Raw genomic sequence first — 23,306 nt, forward strand, 5'->3', positions numbered from 1 at the left:
GTTTATGATCAAAGTAGATGAAGATAAATATATTTTTCTTTATTTTATAGGTTTGTTTGTTGTGTAACGTCCCAGTTTTACGCCTGTTTTGATAACAGTTTTCTCTCTAAAAGAATAATAATAATAATTGTAAAAATATGGCTTTGAAAAATTTTAGTCATTAATAATTAATTAATATCATGAAGATGAATTATCAGAGTTTATTTTTCCAGCCAGAGAATTACAAAAAACAGCATTTTTGTAATTCTCTGGTAATTACTAATCATGTACTAATATACAGTACATGATTAGTAACTACGTCTTGTCACCTTTAATAAATTTTGAGCTAATTGAAATTTATTCTGTTTCAAGTAAGAGTAGAGGTTCGTAAGCATTGTTATACGAATAATTAAACCATTAAAAAAAACGTATGGTTCCTAGCACAGCACGATAGCTTTGTTATGAACGTGACCGAGAATGCAAACAATTTACCTGATTATTTTTTTATAGTTTGTATGAAATTCGTTGTTTATCTAACTATATTTTCTATTAAAAATTACAGTACACTTAAATGCTGGTTGAACGTAAAGATGTCGAACAGACGTAAAATGTAAGGAGTGGCAAGATATTGTTACCACTATGGATATAAGGTCTGTACAACTTCAAATTTGTTTAAATTCATTATTTATTTTAAAATAAGATTTTTGGGATACAAATAGGTTGTTTAATATCATATGAGATGATCAGGACTGGACCTCAATTGGACGACTGCAATTCGAACTTTACGGGACATTCCAATTTTCAATGCTGACTAAGCGCTGATCTCAACGTTAGTCGTTCTTTTTTCAACGTTAAAGTGGCGCTGTTGTCAACGCTGACTCAACACACTCAGCACTCAACAAATATGTTGAACCTTGCTTTCCAATGAATTATGGGTAATTGGTGCAACATTTGAATGAAATCCATCTTGCTGAGAATGGAATTATGGGAACTAAGCACTTCGTACTCGAAGTTGGAACGTCGTTGATGACGTCAAATTGTTTGTTTCAACACTCAATACTCGTGTTGAAAATTGGAATGTACCGACTGTCTTTACCCATTCCATTAACCTCCTGAAATGGTCAGTTTTCAAGTGGCAAAGTTTGGCCATGATCTTGTCCTCTAATTCCTTCGCGGATCCAACTTCCTAACCATTTTCATAAACTTTTGGCTTCAATTGGCACCAGAACCTCTCAATCGGTCTCAGTTGCGGAATATTTGAAACAGTGACTTCACGGAAGATGGACGCCTATCGAATTCTGTGATGGTTCAGACATAGAACCGCTCATAATCACTGTTTCGTGATTATGAGCGGTGCCATATTTGACCAGAAGGCATATTCTTGATCTAAGAATAGTATTTCTTTAGGAAGAGTACGAGTCTCTTCTGAATACATCTGTTGTCATAAATATACTTCTTTGGTGATGGAGAGCGGAGACGGGGGCAAGGAAAGCCTGTGAACTCCTTTTGACTGACTGCCACCCAAACCAGAAGCATCGACGAAAACTTGGAATGTTATTTGAAGGATTCACATCAAGCCCTTCTTTGGTGAAATAGTAATTTTTACCAGAACATTCACTTCCGTCAATTTTTAGCATAAAATCTGCCAATTACATTTCTTCGACAGAATTCTCTTAATGATTCAATTTTTAAAATGGAACGTTATTTATGTAAAATTTTTCTATAAATGGAATCAAGAACATTTTAGAAAGAATTATGCTGTCTCGTGCACATGTGCAATTACTGAAAATCGCTACTGAAATTTGTGCACAGTTTTAGGATACATGCCTATAAAAGCAGATTTTTGAAAGAGGTAAGAGCTTTTATCAATAGTTTTTCATGAACTATATCTATATTTGGGAATGTATAATTACATGGTAATCCGTAATTATGCCCCCTATTTTATTTTGAGCAAATCGTGTTAAAATTCTTACAAATTAAATTTCAATTCATGATATTACAAAACATATCCCGATGAAGAATTTCAAATATCACGCCTTACGAGGGGTGAATCGATGGAATTGCCGGATATGGGACAAAGCCGACCTTTCGTAGAGAGATAATATCAACAAGATTCTTCAAAAGTTAACGTCGTGTGCCTCTCTCCACGATGACTGTGCTGAGATCTTATCTTTTTCATGGAAATGCCATTACAGCGCTGTCTTGCCTGAAATCATCCTTCCAGACAAAAGGCAACAGGATTTGCTCAGAGCTCCATATCATTGAGCATGAGAGTTTTGTTTATCTCTTCCCTGGACACTAGTTTGGGCGGGCAGCGATATTCCATGGCCTCCGAGATTGCCCGACATTACCACCTGGATTTCTTCTGAGGTTTTGTGAAGAATCACGTTTATGCAACGAAGCTGCTCTCTATTCGGTAGTTTGTGGACAGAATCATGGTGACTCCGCATATTGTGACGCCAGAAATGTCGAAGTATTAGTAGAAACAAAACGCCTCATGAGAATGTGCATTGACATTGTGGGCGACCAAATTAAAATAAAGTGAGACTCAAAATCCTTCAACAGAATGTAATTTAAATTGCACGAATTCAACACAATTGCTTTAAAATAAAATAGGGGCATAATTATGGCCCAACCTGTATTTATTTTTCTAAAAAATTAACTATATTATAATCGGCATTCCCTATCATATTCACAATCACTTTAATAACCAATGCACAGGCGGCATAAACTGCATAATACTGTATATGTATTTGTATCTTCTTCATTAGCCTATTCACTTTATCTTGTCTTTATATTTGTTTTCTGCAGATTTAATTGGCTTTTTACCGATTCTTGCTACAATTCAGCCCAATAGTGTCTCGTGCCAAAACCATAAGCACTATATATAGTGATCATGTGTCTAAGTTATACAGGAAAGATATTAATTTGGTTAGCTACTTATAAGCTTTTCAGGTTTACCAGTGGCCAAGCGGTCTTCGTACACTGAACACTGGGAGTTCGGTTCATTTTGCGCCTCGCTCGGATGGGCTTGTCACGTAAAGTTTTCTGCATTTTCTCCACGTCTGTAACGCCTAAATAGGGCCAGTTACCCTTAAAAAGACCTCCCGGAAGGCATCCCCTAGGCAGATCGCCCAAGTTTTTCGTTGCCATAACTTAATACAATATACTTTTTAATCTGAAAATTTACATTATACATGAAAATAATCATCGAATTATTTTTTATTACTACTAAATGAATATTTTTATAAACAAAATACTGTAATAACCTGGAAAGTTTCAAAGTAAATTGTAAATAATTTCATATCCGTTTATTTCATATAAAATAAAAATTATCGCCTCGATGTAAAACTACAGCAGATTAAATTAAAATTAGTTCATCTATATCAGTAAATACAAGAACTGGCATTTTTATAAAAAGAAGAATTGGTTTATTTTTCGAAATTAGGATAAATTTCGAAAAACTAAACCAGTAAAACTTTAAATTGCGAAAGATATTGATTCAGAGAATGTTTTCTGCTTCATTTTAATTAATTTATAAAATATTAGAACGTGGGATATAAAATTATCGCTACCAATGTTCATTTTCTCGAAATAAATATTAATAACGTTAAAATTTACCAGTAATTATAATTTCCTTTAAATAAATAATATAAATTTCAAAAAAAATATATTCAATATTAGACTATAATATATAATTATTATTGAGATAAATATTTATTTTTAATTTTTATGCATGTTGATTTATTAAATTATTTTAAGTAATATTAATAATAATTAACCCAAAATTCTCTGTAAATTTAGGCATGTAAACAGTTTTCAAAATGCAAATAAATGCATAATGCATCATTATTATTATTTTTTAAATTTATTTTTGCATTTTATTTATTAATTTATGTAAAAAGAAGAAGACAGAATAAGATAAAAATAATTTAATACTACTTCAAATGATAAATAATACTAATAACTTTTCATTTGAATGCTAATTACACTGTATTTAGTACACTATCTATAACTTTTTTAATATTGTAACTGCGCTGTTAGAATAAATATGGTAGTAAACTCTCACTAATCCGGCCTCTCAAGAATCTGGAATATCCTCCAATGTGATAATCTATGCGCTTCCGTTTCCATGAAAATAGTCATGTCACACATCCAGTTTTCATGTTCACTCGATTTTAATGTCTGTGTCGTGTCTTCAGTGGCGTAGCGTGGGTGTCAGCCGCCCGGGGCGGAGGAAAATTTCGCCCCCCTTATTTAGGTATCTCAACGTCACAGAATAAGTAATGAAAAATTCCGTGTTGCCACCTTATTAAAATCGCTGACCCGGACGGCAGGTGAGGTTTGTTCGAATAGAAGTTTCTGACGCATGCGTATATCATTTTCCAATGCGAAGAATAATGTGCAGTGCATGCCGGTTCTAAATCAGTTACAGTTAGCGACTAGGGAGACTTGGATAGGAGTAACGCAAGTGACCTAGCTGTATTGGATATTGGAGGTGTGTGTGTATATATATATATACTAGCTGTTACCCGCGACTTCGTCAGCGGAGGTTTTGCAAGCAAACCCCATTTACATCCAATATTTCAATAACCATAGTAATTGTTATATAACACCTACCGCTGAAGAGAATTGCCGAAAATCAAACGAACTATTTTCAATTTGATCAATTTTCTGAAACGTTTACAATCGTTCTATAATCGAACCAATACGCAATAACAAATTCGAATTTAAAACNAAAAAAAAAAAAAAAAAAAAAAAAAAAAAAAAAAAAGTCAACAGGTCGCGCACGATATCCCCGGACGGCTAGTCGATTCCTGGACTATCCGGATGGATGGTAACACTATTCTGTGCTCATTTCAATCGGTCCGAGTCGTAGGTGCACGAAAATATGAAATAAAATGGTTCAAATTCTTACAAGATATTATTATTATTTATTGTGAAATTTTGCCGCCCCCTAAAAAGTGCCGCCCGGGGCGGGCCGCCCCCACTACGCTACGCTACTGCGTGTCTTGTCTTGTATCGGCTAGTTAGGCATGAGCTTCTAGCCTATATCGTTCCGTGGTAAAGTGTGACGTAATTGTCTTGTAATCGTAATTGTACGCGTTTATGATGGTCGTTACGCGGGGAATAATGCCTTCTGGGAGGGTAACTGGCTCCTATTCAGGCGTTACAGACGTGGAAAAAACTCGGATGGCCGAGAGGTTAGATGGCAGAACTACAGCTCTGGGGACCCGAGCTCGAATCCGGATGGGTCGAGAAATCCCCAGGAATTTTTCGGGGGTAATCCGACCGGATATGGCGACCCCGTCCCTGACCACCCGGCCGCATCATTGTGGGTCTGGCTTAACTCATAATGGGCTTGCTAAATGAGGCCCTCTAAATGCCCACAGTACGAAAAGAGTTAAAAAAAAAAAAAAACTCCACATGGCCAACCCATCCGGGCGAGGCGTGAACCCAGTGGCCCTTAATTTCTGTGTATAGTATTGCTAGTCAGTGCGCCGCGGGGCACTGACTAGCAATACGAGACCCACCAGTGGCCAAGCAGTCTTCGTACCCTGAACACTGGCAGCCGATTGCAGAGACAACGTTTAGAGACAGACGGCAGTTTACAGATCGGGAAGACCGCTGTTCAGAAAAATTTCATTGCAGAGACGGCGTTTCTCGCCTGCCACAATGTAGGCAGCGATTAGAAACAAGTTATTTGATCTATTTTCTAGACTCACTCGACAGCAGGTTTAGGAGGCTTTTCAATTCGAGTGGTAGCTTTGTTCGTGGAAAAGTTTAGATAAAAATAGATATCGTTCCTTTGGTAAATGTTGTAAACGGTACGAATCGACAAAATTATTCACTAATTAATTGCTTGGAGCAAAAACAGTAAAATTAATTAACAGTAAACTTGTTTTAAATGTTCCAATTTCAATATTCAAATGAGTGAAGACTTAAAACTTCAATTAATTTAAATCAGATGCATTTACTTACAATTCGAGTATCGTGTCGGTTATAAAACGTCAATGCATTTCGGAGTCATTGCACTGTTAAACACACGAGACAATTTTAATAACTACAGAAATCTGTTTATAGATATAAAAAAAATGTAATATTAATAATAAAATATTTAAAATTATTCATTTCGACAGTAATAAGATGTCGAAATAATTCCTTAAAAATATATTCCGAAGACGAATTTCGAATTCGGTATAAATTTTCTAAATATGGATTTGTTCATATTTTAAACCGTATTGGCGACGAAATTAAATATCGAAATGGAAAAGGATTGTCATTAATTGCCGAACAATGGTTTTGACGGCCTTAAGATTTTATTTCTGGACGTTTTCAGAATATAGCTGGCGACCATTTCTGACGTCACAAACGAATAACCCGATTGGCCGAACGACTCCTAAAACAGGGGAGTAATAGCGAAGTAAGTAAGAGCCAATGTTTTGCCGAAGTTCGTTTAGAGAACGATCAGAAATAGACGATCGTCGTCTTTGCAACGCATTTTAAACCGCGGTTCAGCCAGCCAACGTCTATAGGACGTTCTGTTGATAAACGACGTTTAACGTAAACTCTGTCTCTGCAATCGGCTGTGGGAGTTTGGTTAATTTCGCGCTTCGCTCAAACGGGCTGGCCACGTGGAGTTTTCCGAGTTTTCTCCACGTCTGTAACGCCTAAATAGGGCCAGTTACCCTTAAAAAGACCTACCAAAAGGCATCCCCTAGGCAGATCGTTGCCATAACTTAACAAACAAAGTAGCAATACTATACACAGAAATTAAGGATGCTAAACAATACGGCTCACTGTATTGTTTAAGTTATATATAGAATGAGAATAATAATTTTAGGTAAATCACCTGGAATATTACAAAATGCTTAATATAGTATGGTTGCTGTTTATTCAATTTCTATGTATAACGCCCTTTTAATCCCAAAGAATGGTTATACATAGAAATTACAAAATAAATTAAATACCGAAGATATCTGAAAATTACTTAATAAATGAAATGTTTGAAGAGGCAAATTTACTTCAAGAAGTTTCAGATATGTCTAGTTCTAAAGAACAAGGAATATCTGAAAATTCATGCAGTGTAAATGTAAATGATGATGATTTATGTGATATATCTGAGGAAAATGTAGAAGAAAATCTATTACATGAATTAAAAAAATGATGGATTACAATATTTAACAGGATGAATTGAAAGGAAAAACAAAAGAAAATATCCAGATTTAGGAAGTCTCAGTCACCAAAGTAAAAATGAACTTAATTATATAATAATGCCTTATATTCAGGATTTATCGTTTCATGGATCACGGCCATCAGAAAATTTCTTTAATTTAGTTTAAAAAATGGAATCAATTTTTACAAAACCTGTGAAAACCACGTTTCAAATGTAAAACCGTTGCGTCTAAAACATCATTAAACAAACAATTGACTTGCCACATATGTTACATACACGTGTGTAAAGCAACGTTTATGGATTAAATTGAAATTTTTAAAGAATTTAACGTTCCTCTGCGAAAAGAAAAGTAAATTGTAATAACAAGAGTATGTGGTTTGACGATAGGAATTAAATTAATTTACTTATATATAAATCACCTACGTAGAATTTACCAAAATTAATCTTTTAAAAAATTATTATTATTACATCATAAAACAGATAAAATCGATTTCATTTACAAAGTAGAAAAATGCATTTTAATTTCAATGTAGAAATTACGAAGATTTGCCTAATATTCCGGATTTTTCTTATAATAATCCATTTTTAATTACATTTAATTAATTATAAATTGTAATTAATGAAATATTAGCATGTAATTAAAGCTACAAGCTAATAAGATGTTTCGTTTTGGAATCCATGTGACGTCAAATAAGCAACCAATGAGAAGCATTTCTTCCCAATGAGGCAACCTTATCTTCCACGATCTTGGTACGTGACAAGGTAGTCACTGTGTAATTGTTTACATCGCACGTGTTCCACCAGTATCGAGTTTATAAATAATTGCGAGTTCTTTAGTTCCTTCTCTATCGTGGACTATGAAGTGGATGGAGAAAAGAAGGCAAAGAGGATAGAAGTAGTCAAACGATGACATTTTACGGGAACTGACTGGGACGGGTTTCAATATGCTTACAGAAGAGCAACTGAAAATAAAAATTAAGTTGGATCCTCTGTAACTAATTCTCTTAAGAGTAGTCGAAGCACCCAGTTTTTCTTTCCGACTGATCCACTCCACTTTTTGCGAATACTCCGGTTATTAATTTTAATAGTGAGGCCAAAGTTTTAAACGCGAAAACGTGTACGTCAGACGTTCAGCGCCGCTTTTCTGTAAGCCTAGAAGTTTGACAATGGTGTTTGGAATGTCGAGCACGATTCCACTGACCATCCAAACACCATTGTCAAACTTCTAGGCTTACAGAAAAGCGGCGCTGAACGTCTGACGTACATGTTTTCGCGTTTAAAATTTCGGCCTCAGCCTCACTAATATCATTCAACATTCGTTATTCTAATTCGGCACACGTAAAATAAATCAAATGTCGCAAAATAACGATTGACGAGATATATGATCTCTGCCGAATCTTGACGACTATACTCGCGGCGAGTAAATCAAGAATAGCATAAAATCTCGCGTGACAAGCTAGTAGCGATTTAGTTGCTGCTACTAATAGCGGCGAGTAAAGTCACCTCGTATGACATGGGATTAGCATTGATTTCTAGAGCAGAAAAAAAACATTTCACGATACGGAAACGTTTTCCTTATTATATAACAGGTTTTCTGCTTCAACATTTTGTTATTCATTTCTTTTATTACTTAACATTCAATAGATAAACCATGAAGAAAACCTATGCTGCTCCTGAATGTAATGGATCAAACAGGAAGCTTTTCAAAATTGTAAAGAACAGTGGCACGTTATAGCTTCACGGGGTCCAGGCAAATTTAAATTAGGGGTCCCATGTAGTGTTGACTTCATACATTTTTTCCGAGGTAACTTTTGGGGGGAATCTGCAATTATCTTGCTCGCGCACCTTTAGTGATTGGTTTATGGCAGGTTCATGGTGATGATCACGATAGAATTTGGAGATTAGGGAATTCCATAAAAGACAAAAATGTTGGAATATACACTTTTTGCGGGGTGTGCGAAAAATTTTAGTCATTCTTAAGGTTGAAGGGCTAGAGGTTATATGGGTGTTCCAGAAATTGCAAATATTTTGGGATAAAACATAAAAAGGAAAATTACTTTTGTGGAAGTGTTTCTCAAGCCAGGTCGCTTGACAGCAAATGCAGTTGGAGTACATAAGGAGCAAGTTGAAAAATGTGGACGACTGCAATTATTCAACAAAGTGAAATTGATTCACCATTATCAATTGTTACAGAAAACAATTCCATTACTTGTGAAAAAGAATCGAGTTCTTGAAAATGATAAGAGGAAAGCATTGAAAAATATTTCAATGAACCACTAGCAGACATCATCAGAATATACCTTGCACGTAGAAAATAATTTAACTAACAAAGATATTTCCGACTGTTTGGAAGAACGCACAACTGTAAATGAGGATATCAAAAACTAAAAATTTTCCTTCCTTGTATCAAAATTTGTTGACAGAGATCAAATGGCTTTCCTAATCGCCACTGTTGTCATGATTGATTCATTATTTTTAATTTTATTGCCTATTACTCATAAGGATGGATTATTTTGCTTAGCTTTCCATTTTTTCATGATTCATCCCGTTGGCGCCCAAAACGACTTATAGGAGAGCCCTTCCGTGCTTGGAACAAGGCATTAGCAGAACTTAAATCACACGCTGTTTGTGATTATCACAAAAATTCGCATTATAAATTTTTTTTTTATTCTTACAATACTCCCGCGGAAAGGTTAGATATGCAATTGAGTTAGCGTAATTTACTTTTGTTAGGAAAATAAGTGTTTTAATTAAAATCTAGTAAAAGTGTTTAATATTTTGTGGAAGAAGGCATCACATTACAAGGGAACAGAGATGATTCAATGTTATCGAATTTCGATCAAGGAAATTTTAAGATCCTTTTTAACTTTTAGGGAACATTCCGGTTCTCATTTCGTCACTTGCAAGAAAACTACATTTGCCTAGGATATGTTTATCCCATAACAGGGATATGTTTGGATTGGATATGTTTATCCCTGTTATGGGATAAACATATCCAATCATCCCACTAATGAAAATTTCTAAACATTTTCCAATGCTGCAGACCGGTATAATAGTCGAGCAGACACCTTAAAAAATATATACATTTTATTTGATATTTCTCAATTTCTACCGTAGCCATTACTTGAACTTTTTTAAAATGACTATCAAGAACATATTCCAAAAGAGATAATACTTACTCTGCTATGATGGTACAGTACTTCATTTGCCTAATTCATAGTACAATAGAACATCGATTCTTTCAATAATCTGGGCGGGATAATTTCGGTTAACCAATCATATTTGGTAGAGAAAAAATAAACTTTATTTTAAAAAAATGCAATAGTAGTAAAATTAATATTAAATTAAGTAAAACATTCAGTAAAAATCATTTATTACAGTTTTTTAACAAGTTCCTTATTGTTTTACATAGTTTGTTCTTTTTAACTTTGTTTTATCCATGGCTTGAGATCGGGCAAGATCGTCATGAAAGTTGAAAAATTGCTTCATGTTACATATCTAAACATATCAAATGTTTCACTCACTGTACCTATACAGTGAAGCATTTGATGCATTATAAGCTCGTTTAAGCCTGTAAGCATTTAAAAATGCATTGTAATAAAACCTAACACTAGCGTATATAATATAGTTTGAGCAAGACGTATTTTACATTATAAAAACGTCCATCGTAACTTTATGCACACTATCAATACAAGCATAATAAAAATTTTACGTTATAATGTCATCAGATTTTTCTGATGCCATTTACTATAATATAGTGTAGAAATACTTTTTGGATACAATTTTCATTTAATTTTTGAACGAGGCGGTAAAGACATCATTCTTCTCCAGAACAGTAGAGTGACGCCTTGTATGGATTCATTTTTCTAATAAAGGCAAGTTCTTTCATACAGGTATAACTGGCAAGCAATGATAACGTGAAAGTTGGAAGTTGATATACGAATAGATATGACGACTAATTTTACCTTCAGACACTGTTATACCCTTTCGATTGGTTTATAATGAAACCTTTTCCATTTTAAACTAATCAAAGATGTAACAGCGTCTACAATGGACATAAATTTTCTTTCGGTTTTCATCTTATACATTATCTATATATATAAAAATGAATGTGTCCTTCATGCATTACCACACCGTTTACCCGATTGCCATGAAACTTTGGGAAGTTGCTTAATATACTCCCGCAAAGGTTTCTGGCATAGTACATTTATGCTACGATGCGCGTGTATACGAGCATTTCATCGTGAATTCAATCGATTTCAAATTGTGAAGACCATTTCCCCCGTTCAAAAAAATATCTCTATATATGCATTTGTGAACTGTTATTTACGATATTTATAATAATTTTTGTTTAATCACTTTATTTCAACTATTTTTTGCTAATTATGTATTCGCTCGAACTTTGTTAAAACCTTAACTGTATCCCGAACAACAACCGAAGTTGTAGGAGGAAATTCGCCTATTTTACCGATCTAGGGATCTCCTTTTCCAAATTTTAATATCAACTCAAAATAATTTAAAAAGACAAATTACAATAAAACCGTTTATTATCCAACTATCAGAAATTTCACAACATGCCAAGGAAGAGAGGAAGGAGCAATTAAATAATTAAAATTATAAAGGATTTAAAAATATATATAAAAATGGGGAATATCGCACTTCTGACAATCGCTGCAAGTGTGTGGGCTAGATTTGGAGAATCCGTGCTTCTCACATGGACAACTGTATGTGGCCAGCTCATGCGTCGGAAAACCTGATTTATTCGTGTACGCACCAGACAGAAAAACAAAAAATACCGTGTATCCACAAGCACTCCAATAAATAAATAGAATTGAAACGACACTTTGAAATGTTTTCCCGATGAAAATTAATAATAATATAATATTAATAAGTTTCAATAAAAATGATAAAATTTAAATTGAATATTATAACGAGTTTGTTTGAATTTCGTTTCTTCTGAATCGCAGCAATGCGCGATGGGTAACCTAATTACATATATTTACATTCAATCAGTGACAATTTAATTTAAATAATTCTACAAATAAGTTTAACGATCGTCACATTGCTGTGTTATTGCGATTCCTTTTGTATTTTTTTTTTTTGTTCAATGTAAGAGAAAATTTAATTTATTTAATTTAAAAATTTTAATGAAATTATATAATCTCATTCGTTAAAATGCATGATAATTTGTTTTGCTATTTAGAATTTTTGCTCTATCAACTAGTTTCTTACAACAAATTACTCTTGTAAAGTACAGTACTAAGATATTTTTTTAAATACGCAATTCTTTCTACAGATCATAGTAAAATTGCTTTTACAGAATGAACTAAACTCTCGTCCGTAACAACTTGAAAATTTAAGATAATTTTCTGCATATCTGGAAAGATTTATTTATAAAATAAAATAAAATTTGTTCTACTATAAATGTTGTCATTTCATTAATATTTTTATTTACTGTGTTTCGATGTTCACTTTCACAATGAAATATTTTTAAATACGAAATTATTAGAGAAAAAGACAAACTACAAATTTTGAATAATAAATTGTGCAATAAATTTATTAAACAATATTTCATATTTTTCTTTTTTAATATAAAAACACATTATCCATTGGTCATTTTCAGAGTGAACAAATAAATTGCTTTATTAATAAAAAAAAAAGCTACATTATTCTAAATATAAGAATAATCTATTATGAATTTTAAGATAATGTAAATTCTAAAATGATTATCATTATTTAGATAAAATGTATTATTTACATTATTATTTAGCCTTTTTTTATAGCTAAATATTAAATAAATATTTATAGTAATATACAACAACGTGAAACTACTTTGAAGAAATTATTTTTTTCTTTTGATGAAATGTTTTTATTTTTACTGTAGAAAAACATGACAGTGAAGTCTTACATTACATTAAATTACACAATGACTTTTATGTTTTATGATCTAAAAGTTTTTATAAGAAGTCAAATTCATCTGGTGCATCGAGGTCTCTGTATGTGATGATTTTTCGGGGCTCCGAACGAGGACTTCTTCTGGAAATGGAAAGATGCAAATACTCACATTACAGTACACGTTCCTTTCTTACAGTAACATCAATGTTATTATGCCGCTTTTTAAAATTAGTAATTAGATATTTTTCCCATTCATAATCAAGTCTGCATACGCTGTTTGAGTAGCATTTATGATAGCAGAAATGCCTATCGAAATCTCAATATATACAAAATCAAGGTACGAATTAAAATATCTCCACGTCCTGTGGGTTATCCAGATCGTGATAGGCGATCACTTCTCGAGGATCAGGGCAACTGAAAGAAAATGAAGCAAAGGGCTTTCTGGCATGCTGTGTTAAAATGCTTGGAAATAATTCTTTGACAAACAAGTTAAAGGAAAGCAATAAAGCAGTAATAAAATCTTCCCACTTATGATAAATGTATTTCATAAAAGAAATAGATTTATCTAATTAAGTCTACATCAGACAGGAAAAGAAATTACAGTACATATAAACACAAAAATGTGTTTAACCCATTCCCGTGGAGTTTTTGTAAATCAGACTAAAATAATTTTTAACACCATAGAAGTATGGTTTCACTATACATGTACGTTGCATATTGAGGAATGGATTAATTTTTAAACAAAAAATAACGCAACCTCGGTGAAATAATGCAAATTACATAACTTACCGACCATAACTATTTCTTTTGCTATAGCCACTGCGAGAATATGACTCAAAACTATTTCTTCCTCCAAATCCTGGATTACCATATCCTGTATAGAAAATTTAATAAATAGTTAATTATTAGAGAGAATAACAAAACACAATTAACCCGATGATTTAACCTTGAAATCCAGGTCCACCAGGTCCCCTGTAATTACTACCATAAGGTGGTGGCATTGGAGGATATCCTCCTGCTCCACCATGATATGGCCCCATCATTGGATGTATATCTCGTCCAATATTTGATCCAGGTCCCATAGAACGATTGGAAGGATGTTCAGGAAGTTGTGGTCTTTTTGGATCTAACAAATAGTTGTTGAAATATTCAACCTAAAAAATAAGAAATTATTATAAAGGAGAAAAATTATTAATTATGAAACTATAATATAAAACCACAAGAAACACTTGACAGGTTGACAAAATAATGAAATTAAAAATTATAAATTCAGTGTTTTCATAAAAGAATTCTTTTGCCCTAATCTGAAATAATGTAACCAAAAGAGAAACGTTTTTTAAGTTCAAACAACAGATATCTTAGACAGGCAATGCATGGTACTCAGTTGGAACTCTGGAAGTTTTACAAAGTTCAAGAACTCTTTCTTGGTAATGCATAGTGCATAGCAGATTTATTAAACAATCTGTTCCCTTCATTAAGTAAATAGGCTGCTACAGGCATGGCTAATATATGGCCCGCGGGCCGAATCTGGCCCATCTAATGAATCTATGCGGCCCGTGATTAATCTTTCAATATTAGCTACTCAAGTCCGAATAGTTTTATAAAAATTCTGATGCTTAAAAAAAGAAAAAAAAAAGTCAACGACTCACTGTGTGCTTAAAGCTAACGTTCAATTACAAATCTCTTAAGTACAGCATAGAATGTTGATAATGCACGATAATGTGAGAAATGTATCTTTAATCTCTATGTACAATTTAGTCTGTACGAGGTAGCACCACAAAGATCTCACACTACCTCAAAATCTTCCTAGGGCAGCTTCTGGTTCGACCCGTGAAAAAAGTTTTCTTTCCAATTCAGCCCGGGAGCAAAAACTACTGGCCACCTCTGGGTTGGTCCCTACTACTGTGCATTTTTATAGCCATGTCAAAGTTGGTGAAATAAGCTGTAAATCAAAATACTGAAGTATTTTACTGGCTAGTTTCACCAACTTTTATTAAAACAAAAATTAACAGAAGAATTTTAAACTTGTTGAAAATATTATTTCATTAGAAAGCTCCAGCATTCTTCAATTCATTTTAACATGCCATTTTTTAACAGCTTCTCAATATTGTATTAGAAGATATGAATGATTCTTTAATAATTTTGCCACAATTCTTTGATATCAAATGCCTTGTGTGACTATCTGAGTATATATAATATGAATGAACCAAAATTGAAATAACCAAGAATTCCAAATTATACAAATGTAAAGAAAAATGCTTTTGTTGATTTAATTTGAAAATATAAACTTATAATTGAAATTATATGAAATAATGGTGTGACAATTAAATGAAAAGAATAAACATGAAAAAAATTTACAACTGATTTTAATTAAAATACATGTAAATACAAATATTAAAAAAAATAGTGAACTGTCAATTTGTGGTATGATGAAAAGGTATTATGTATAAGATATAGGACAAGTAAACAATAAGTGTTAAACTCAATAAAAATAAAAAAAGACAGATAAAATAGAAAAAGGTGTCAGAGCAGATGTTGCTTTTAAGAATACTGGAATTCAAGAAGAAATTAGCAGATCTTGGAGCTTAAGTAACAGGATCAATGAAAGAATCAATAGAAAGGTAAAGGTAATTATCCTAGATCTAAAATACACTATGAAGATTTGATATTTAATACTTTCCTGAATGTAAAATATTCAGTTTATTTAACACTGAAGATAAAACAAAATCTACATCAGCTTCCAACAGTTTATTTATTTTACATTATTAACAATGTTATAAAATTTTTTTTGAAAATATTTAGAAAGGAACCTAAGAAATTTTGACTTCAATTGTGTTAAAGCAAAATCTTAAGTATAGAATAAAATAAGGACCTCTAATAATATTCAATATTAAATGCACAGAATGATCACAATTAAAGTACCAATACAATATGTCCAAACTCAACCAAATTTTGTATGCAGACATTTAATTCCAAAAATTCACTACTATGGGACTTTGTGGTACTAAAAACAATGAAAAACTTTGGAACAATTTCATAAAATGTCATAAGTCTCAAAGTGCACTTGTATCATTGGCATTGTTTTCATTAAATAGCTTCAAGAGAAGAGCATGTTCAAGCATAGTCATGACCATGCTTGAACATGCTCTTCTCTTGAAGCTGATCTGCCATAATATGAGTAGCATTTCACATATTATATGAAGTTTTATACCCAGAAACTGATCATAGCACAGGGGTAGCCAACAGTTTTGCCCCGGGCCGAATTGGAAAGAAAACTTTTTTCATGGGCCGAACCAGAGGCTGCCCTAAGAAGATTTTGAGGTGGTATGAGACCTCATTGTGGTGTCACCACGTAGAGACTAAATTGTACACAGAGATTACAAATACATTTTTCACATTATCATGCTTTATCAGCATTTTATGCTGTACTGTTTAAGAGATTTGTAATGGAGGGTTATCTCTAAAAGCACGTGAGTTGTTGACCTTTTTAATTTAGGCGTCAGAAGTTTTCATCAATTTTTGCAGGCCGCATAAATTCATTAGATGAGCCATATGTTGGCCATGCATGCTATAGCATGTGTGTGCTGCACATATTCTCTGTATTTATTTTCTGCTTGTAGAGCCACAGGTCTCAAAATGATGAGTTTTAGAAGTACATTTTTTTCCAGTGGAAATCTTAGCATTCAAAATTTGCTTAATTGAACTACTATGTAATTTGTATAATGTTGGATTATTTTTCCTCCAGCCAGTGTTGAATAGGAAAAAAGGAACACTAACTGCAATATGAATGATTGTATAATATATTATATTAATGTCAACCTCAAAACTAAAAAAAATGCATTCCTCTTGACAAAATCTAAATTCTCTACTGGATGCACTTTCAAATGTACTAAAAACACACTGATAGTATTCAGACTATTTAATAATAATATTCGAAAATTAATAATTTACCTCTTTTTTCACTTCTTCCACTTTTTCTGAATGTTTATTAAATATGTGTTTTCGAACAAATTCTGGGCCTTTAAATTTTTTTCCCGATAATGGACATAACCACTTATCTTTTGCTAATTCTTGAGTGTTAGCTTGAACAAATTTCTCTACTTCGCTAAACTATATTAAGGATATAACAACCATATTTTAAAATTTGAGATTTGAAAGTTTTCATAAAACACTTCAAAATTAATTTGAAAATTTTTTCATATAACATATAAATTACTTATTTCATTAAATTATAACATTATAAATTATGGAATTTATACATTTTCTTTTACAAAATTGATATACTCAACAGAAACCAGTTTATATTTCTATAATAATAATTAATAACACACTTTTAATAATGCACTTCTGTAAATTGGAAAAATTGATTAACTGATTAATTCTCTAATTTATTCCTTTTTTTTTTATTTGCCATGCCTTATCATAAATGTAATATCAGCAGTATAGTATGCAAATTGTTAACTATATTACTGCAACTGTTTGTTAAGAACTATATTAACTGCTTGGTAATCAGAAAATAATGTATTAAGTATTTTATAATTTTAAAACCAGATGTGATAGTAACTTATAGGCAGTAAAATCTATCTATCAAATCAGAATTGTATTTATGTTATGTTCTCAGAAATTAACTAGGAGTTTGAGTTGATGTAATACATTATAAATTTTTCCATTTAAAGTAACAGAAAATAAACTCCTGGTTAACATTTTCCTGAAGGACATCTAATTTTCAGGAATAGATTAATGATGTAAGCAAAAATGCCCATGCATATAGCATATATATTGTAATATAAATTTGTCTGATTTTAACTATACAGTGGTACCTCGGTATACATCTGTTTTAGAATAAACCCAATTCGGAATAAGTCCTGTTTGAACGAAACAAATTTTGCCCCATCTATGAACAAGTAGCATTATCGGTGTACTAGACCAGACTAGACGTTTGCGGTGCAACAGTTTATAACTTTGTTAAATTTCTTCTGATTTTAATTTGTATGTAAAATTTTATTATTTTTATTAATCATGAATTGCAAAAAGCAACAGAAAACTAAAAAAATGACTAGAATCACAATGAAACTGAAAAAAGAAATTGTTGAGAAACATGAATGCATGTTTGAGATTTTAACTGTTGCATACCGTATTCTGAGAACAACGATATTGACAATCATGAAAAATAAAGACATTATTAAATCTGCTAAGGTTGCAAAAGGGGTTAAATAAATTTCTAAACAGAGATCAAAGACATTAGATCATGTTGAGAAATTGCTTTTGCTTTGGATAACTGAAAAACAGTGTGATAGAGACAGCATATCAGAAGCAATTATTTGCTAGAAAGATAAAAAGATACATGCTGATCTCATGAAAACACAAGCAGGAACTAGCGAGGAAAGTGAGGTGTTTAAAGCCAGCCATTTTTTTTACGTGAGAACGGATTAATCATTTTTACATTACTTCTTATGGGAAAGGTTGGTTTGGTATACGTCCAATCATCAGGAACGGATTAATATTGTATACCGAGGTTTCACTGTATTAGTAAGCTATTTATTTGTGTTGTTGACCTGAAAATTGCAAAAGATATTCAAAATTGCACTTTTCAAGTTAACAATGCAAATAAATAAACTTACTAAACACAATTCATGACAAATAATCAATGTTATAAGATATGAGACATTCAAAAATATCTTCATATAATAATGATTATTTACAATGAATCATATTCATGACTTGTCTATAAACAAAATGTTAATCTATATTTTAATTTCTCAACAAATGTTTAAAACTTTTATCTTTCTAAAACGTTCTACTGTTAGATAAGACATAACTAGCTTGCATTTTTCTATTGTTGATTTTCTTAAATCTATTTCTTTAGCATTTTATTTATTTGTAAAACTTAAAACTGTTTACTTAAATGGCAAATTAATTTTACAAATTTGTTTCAGCAATTAATCTTTTATTGCATATAACAGAGAAACTTTTTCTGCATGTAATTACTAAAAATATTAGTGTTTTTCATTTCCATTCATGTCTTTGCCTTCTCTTAGCTGTTGTTTTGTCAGCAATTTATGTTAAATATTGTATAAAATATTAAAATATCTAACTTAATCTACTGTTAAAATATTTCAGAATAATTGCAAAAGTGAATTTCTATCATTAACTGTTTAACATTTGAATTAAGAATTTCCTAATTTTTTAAAGGCATGTTTGAATTAAATATTCAATACTATTTTCAGCAATCAGATTGAGTGAAAAGCATTTTTATAAATTCATTTAATTTCTCATTGCACAAAATTACTGTAATATAAAATCAACAGAAACAATGACTTAAAACTAGTTCTTTAATTTGTCAATTATATTAAATTCATTTTCATTATAATATCTGAAATGCTACAAGCAATTATTTATAGCAACATTATCACAATGCTGGGCTGCAATTTTTAATCATATTTTTTATTTATTTAATTTAAAATATACGCTCTCCATCTCAAATTAGTAGTGGCTTGTCCCTGTGCATCATACTTTTCCTTTAACAATAGAGTCGTGCCGGTCAACTATCTAACACCTTTCAGGGGAAAATTTTTGAATTGAAACAACATGACTTCCGGTTTGCAATGGAATTTCATATATAGTTAATCAGGACCACCTGTCCCTAAGGTTTTCATATCTGGTCTTGTCTTTCATCTATCTAACCCCAATCTCAAGATTAAGAAAAGAAATAGACAGATGGATGAACAACAGTGGAATTTATAGATCTACAATTTTTTCAAATTGAAGTCCAATTATAATAAAAAGGTCATTTAACACCATAAATAAAAATGATATCTTTATCAAAACACTGTTTAAGATATAATAATGTAACATTGGATCACAACTTGAAGATGACATATTTGTATTATTTCGTAGCAAATTTACTTTATTGTGATTACCAATTAATTATATGAAAACTAATACAGTAGAGTCTCGATAACCCGGCAGTCCATATAACTCGGCCACGCCCTGGCAGGGCAAAAAAATCCTTAGTTAATTAATTTTCATCATAGACAGCTTTATGCCTCATAAAGTATTTTTCTGAGGTCTGTCTTATCAAGTAAATTACTGTACACAGTGTATTCATTAATTTTCATTTTCATGTAGTAAAGGCTCTATGCCTTCATAAAGGATGTACTTTTCCTTTGTTTAAGGGTATTTGGGCAGTTTATTCTCTGTTGTATTCTCAAGTAAACAATACATACAAGAAAATACTGTAATTACAGTACAGTATTTTCTGAGGAAACACTCATACTTATTTTTTTTTAACCCAATTCCCGATAACCCGGCATTTCCACAAACTCGGCCACCCTTCGGTCCACATTAGGCTGAGTTTTTGAGACTCTACTGTATAATCCTTCAATAACAAAATATCTGTACTAATATTTAAATAATAACTATGACATAAAAGTAAGAAGACTAATTACAATAAAACCTCTAAATATTGAATTTTAAAAATTCAAAACTTGGCCAGTTTGAATTATGGAAAGTTCTATATATAGCAGTATACATGAAAATAGAAAATGCTTTTATTCAAATGCAAAATATAAAGCAGTAGGAGTATAATTCTGTGATAAATATATCATAGAATTAAATAAATACCATGAATTTAAATATATTTATTTTAATCATTATTAGAACAATATATCAGGCTACAATGATTTAAATAAATATCATGAATTTAGGCACATGACAAAATTTTCTACGCTAAACTGAATTTATTCAAAAATCAAATTTTGCATAATACATTACAACAAATTTCAATATTTCTATTAGATATGGTAGGTTTACCATTAAACTAGAAACCCTGCTCACGAATAGATGGTATATCACAACAAATGAATTATGTCCATTTCATTTAAACAGATTCTCACTAGCTTGCTTATCCAGTTGTATTAAAGCCACTTTACCAGGAAATTTTCCAAACAGATTCACAGAAGTTAATAGGTTGTTTGGCCCCCAAAGCATTCAACTAGTTCAACTTAATGTTGAGTTACTTAAAATTTTGTTTGACTTTAGAAGTAAAAAACTACATTATATAGGGTATTTGCTAGAACCAATAAGGTTAAAATAAAGATCGAGGTTTTACTGTATAATCTTTCAAATATTAACATTATATTAATTAATAGAAAATAAACATAATGACTGTAAAAATAAAGTTTCTTCAAAATAAGGATACATTGCAGAGTCTTTTTTTCCAAGTTTGACAGCTTCTTCTTCACTAAGCTTTACTTGTGGTTGAAGAAAGGGTAAAATTTTTCCTTCAAAATGACTTACATAATCATTAACTAAAACATAAAGTAACATAAATATTTATTAATTAAACTTATAAATATGGCAACAAATAATCAAATAATTTTTTAATAATTTAAGTATATAAAAAAATTACTTTCTTGCTGTGTAACTTTGCTGGAAGGTGGTGAGCCACGAGCATGAATGATGCCACAACGATTAGGCATTTCATCTTCATTAGGATACTCACTATGATTATAATAATCAATTGAATGCACAATTCGTAAGTAGAACAGAAGTCGATCAAGTACCTGCATAAAAAATAACATAATATTAAAATACTTGATTAAAAAATTATTATTAAAACATGAATGTGTTACATAAAAGGAAAAATGTGACCGAGATAAATTTGTAATTATTACATTATAATAAATGTAAATAACAGACAGAGTTTATGTTTTGTAATATAAATTAAACAGATTAGATTAATATATACATATTATATTTTTAAACAAAAATCTAAATAATTCAGTTACAAATAACAAAGAATGGAAATAGAAAATCAATTAAGTATATGACTGTTCACAATTACTTTTATAAGAGTTTCATCCTTTTCCAAAGTACATCCACTTTCTTCTCCATCTCTATTTTCTTCTTGTTCTGACATTCCTAAAAGTTCTTCTTCTTCTGCATTGGCTTCTTCAATCAAATAGTCAGTTATATTTTTCAACAGAGGATTTTTTGATACTAATCCAAAATTCTAAAAGTAATAACAACGTAAGATACATTAGTTATTAAAAAAAAATTAATAATGAACTAAAACATGATAAAATTACTTGATCATGCATTTCTTTTGTTTCTGTATCTGTCCAGAGATTTCTTTGTTCGTCCATATTTTGAATAATTCGAGCAGCAAGTTTGATGTCAGATCTTACGACTTGTTTATGTGAAGCTATGCCATTAACAGATCTGATCCTACGACTAAGATCTCTGTTAACAATAGCACCTAATTCATAATCACGTAACTGTAAAGATAATCATCATTATAATTTTTAAAAAAGGATAACCACAATTAAAGTCTATGTACAGTACATAAATAGCACAAAATATAAATTTTTATGGTTAACAAAAAATTCATTTGTTTTTTAACACACAAATTGATACTCAAGTATTAAATCTTTTTCTGTAAAACTTGGAATTGTGCATATATGTTAACTATTTACTGGAAATACTTTTATTTTAATTTTTATTTTATCTTGCTTTGACAAAATCTGAAAACATGGCAAATCATAATAATGATTATAGTGATCAGATAATTTTGCAAAATGCTAGATCTATTAAAAACAAATGTTTCTCATTACTTACTTTATTTAATGGTTTTTACATCTTAACAGAAAGCTGAAAAATTCCATATACAAGGTGCATTCAAGTTATAACACCTCTGATCTTTTTTCTCAGGATTGGAAACAGATAGAAACATGCAGTTTATTTTAAAATAAGCATGCACTTGTTGTGAATGCGTGACAGAGATGGCAGCACTGTACTGCACACAGAACTTAGCAGCAATGGCAAGAGTGAGGACTGTTTTTGATACTTAAAATGGCAACATTTTCATTACAAGAACAGTGTGTAATCATTTGTTTTCTCCATTTGAGTGGTGTGACACTGACTGAAATTCATTGCCAGTTGAGTGAGACATGTGGTGATGGTGTCATGATGTGTCTAATGTGCATTCGTGGGTGCAAGAGTTCAAAGAAAGCAGAACGTCATGAGCCAACAAACAAAGACAACCTTGGCCTCACACCAGCTGATCTGATGACATGATCAAGCAAGTGGAGAAAGTTGTTTTGGAAGATTGTCGAATGAGTGTGGAACACATCACCTCCAAAGTTGACATTTTCATGGGATCTGTGCACACAATCCTGCATGAAGATCTGAAAATGCAAAAAGTGTCCTCCAGGTGGGTGCCACAAATGCTGACAGATGACCACAAGGCTGTGCG

General features: G+C 31.6%; 1 protein-coding gene across 4 annotated transcripts in view; it reads right to left on the minus strand.

Annotated features, from left to right (window-relative positions):
• Positions 1–13,001: 13,001 nt before the first annotated feature.
• LOC111632101 (serrate RNA effector molecule homolog) overlaps positions 13,002–23,306 on the minus strand; it is a 46,028-nt gene continuing 35,723 nt past the window's right edge. For 2 of the 4 annotated variants that reach the window (XM_023376466.1, XM_023376468.1), the window contains 8 exons: positions 22,141–22,329; positions 21,897–22,064; positions 21,462–21,615; positions 21,252–21,360; positions 17,003–17,156; positions 13,998–14,205; positions 13,841–13,925; positions 13,114–13,192 (listed from right to left, as the gene is read on the minus strand). In XM_023376466.1, coding sequence (XP_023232234.1) covers positions 13,114–13,192; positions 13,841–13,925; positions 13,998–14,205; positions 17,003–17,156; positions 21,252–21,360; positions 21,462–21,615; positions 21,897–22,064; positions 22,141–22,329 — 1,146 coding nt within the window. Of the gene's footprint in view, positions 13,466–13,840; positions 13,926–13,997; positions 14,206–17,002; positions 17,157–21,251; positions 21,361–21,461; positions 21,616–21,896; positions 22,065–22,140; positions 22,330–23,306 lie in introns of all 4 variants that reach the window. The other 2 variants (XM_023376465.1, XM_023376467.1) reach the window with 2 other exon arrangements.

The sequence above is a fragment of the Centruroides sculpturatus genome, unplaced genomic scaffold (genome assembly GCF_000671375.1).
Source record: "Centruroides sculpturatus isolate CEXI.00-Female unplaced genomic scaffold, Cexi_2.0 scaffold748, whole genome shotgun sequence".
NCBI classification, from domain to species: Eukaryota; Metazoa; Arthropoda; class Arachnida; order Scorpiones; family Buthidae; genus Centruroides; species Centruroides sculpturatus.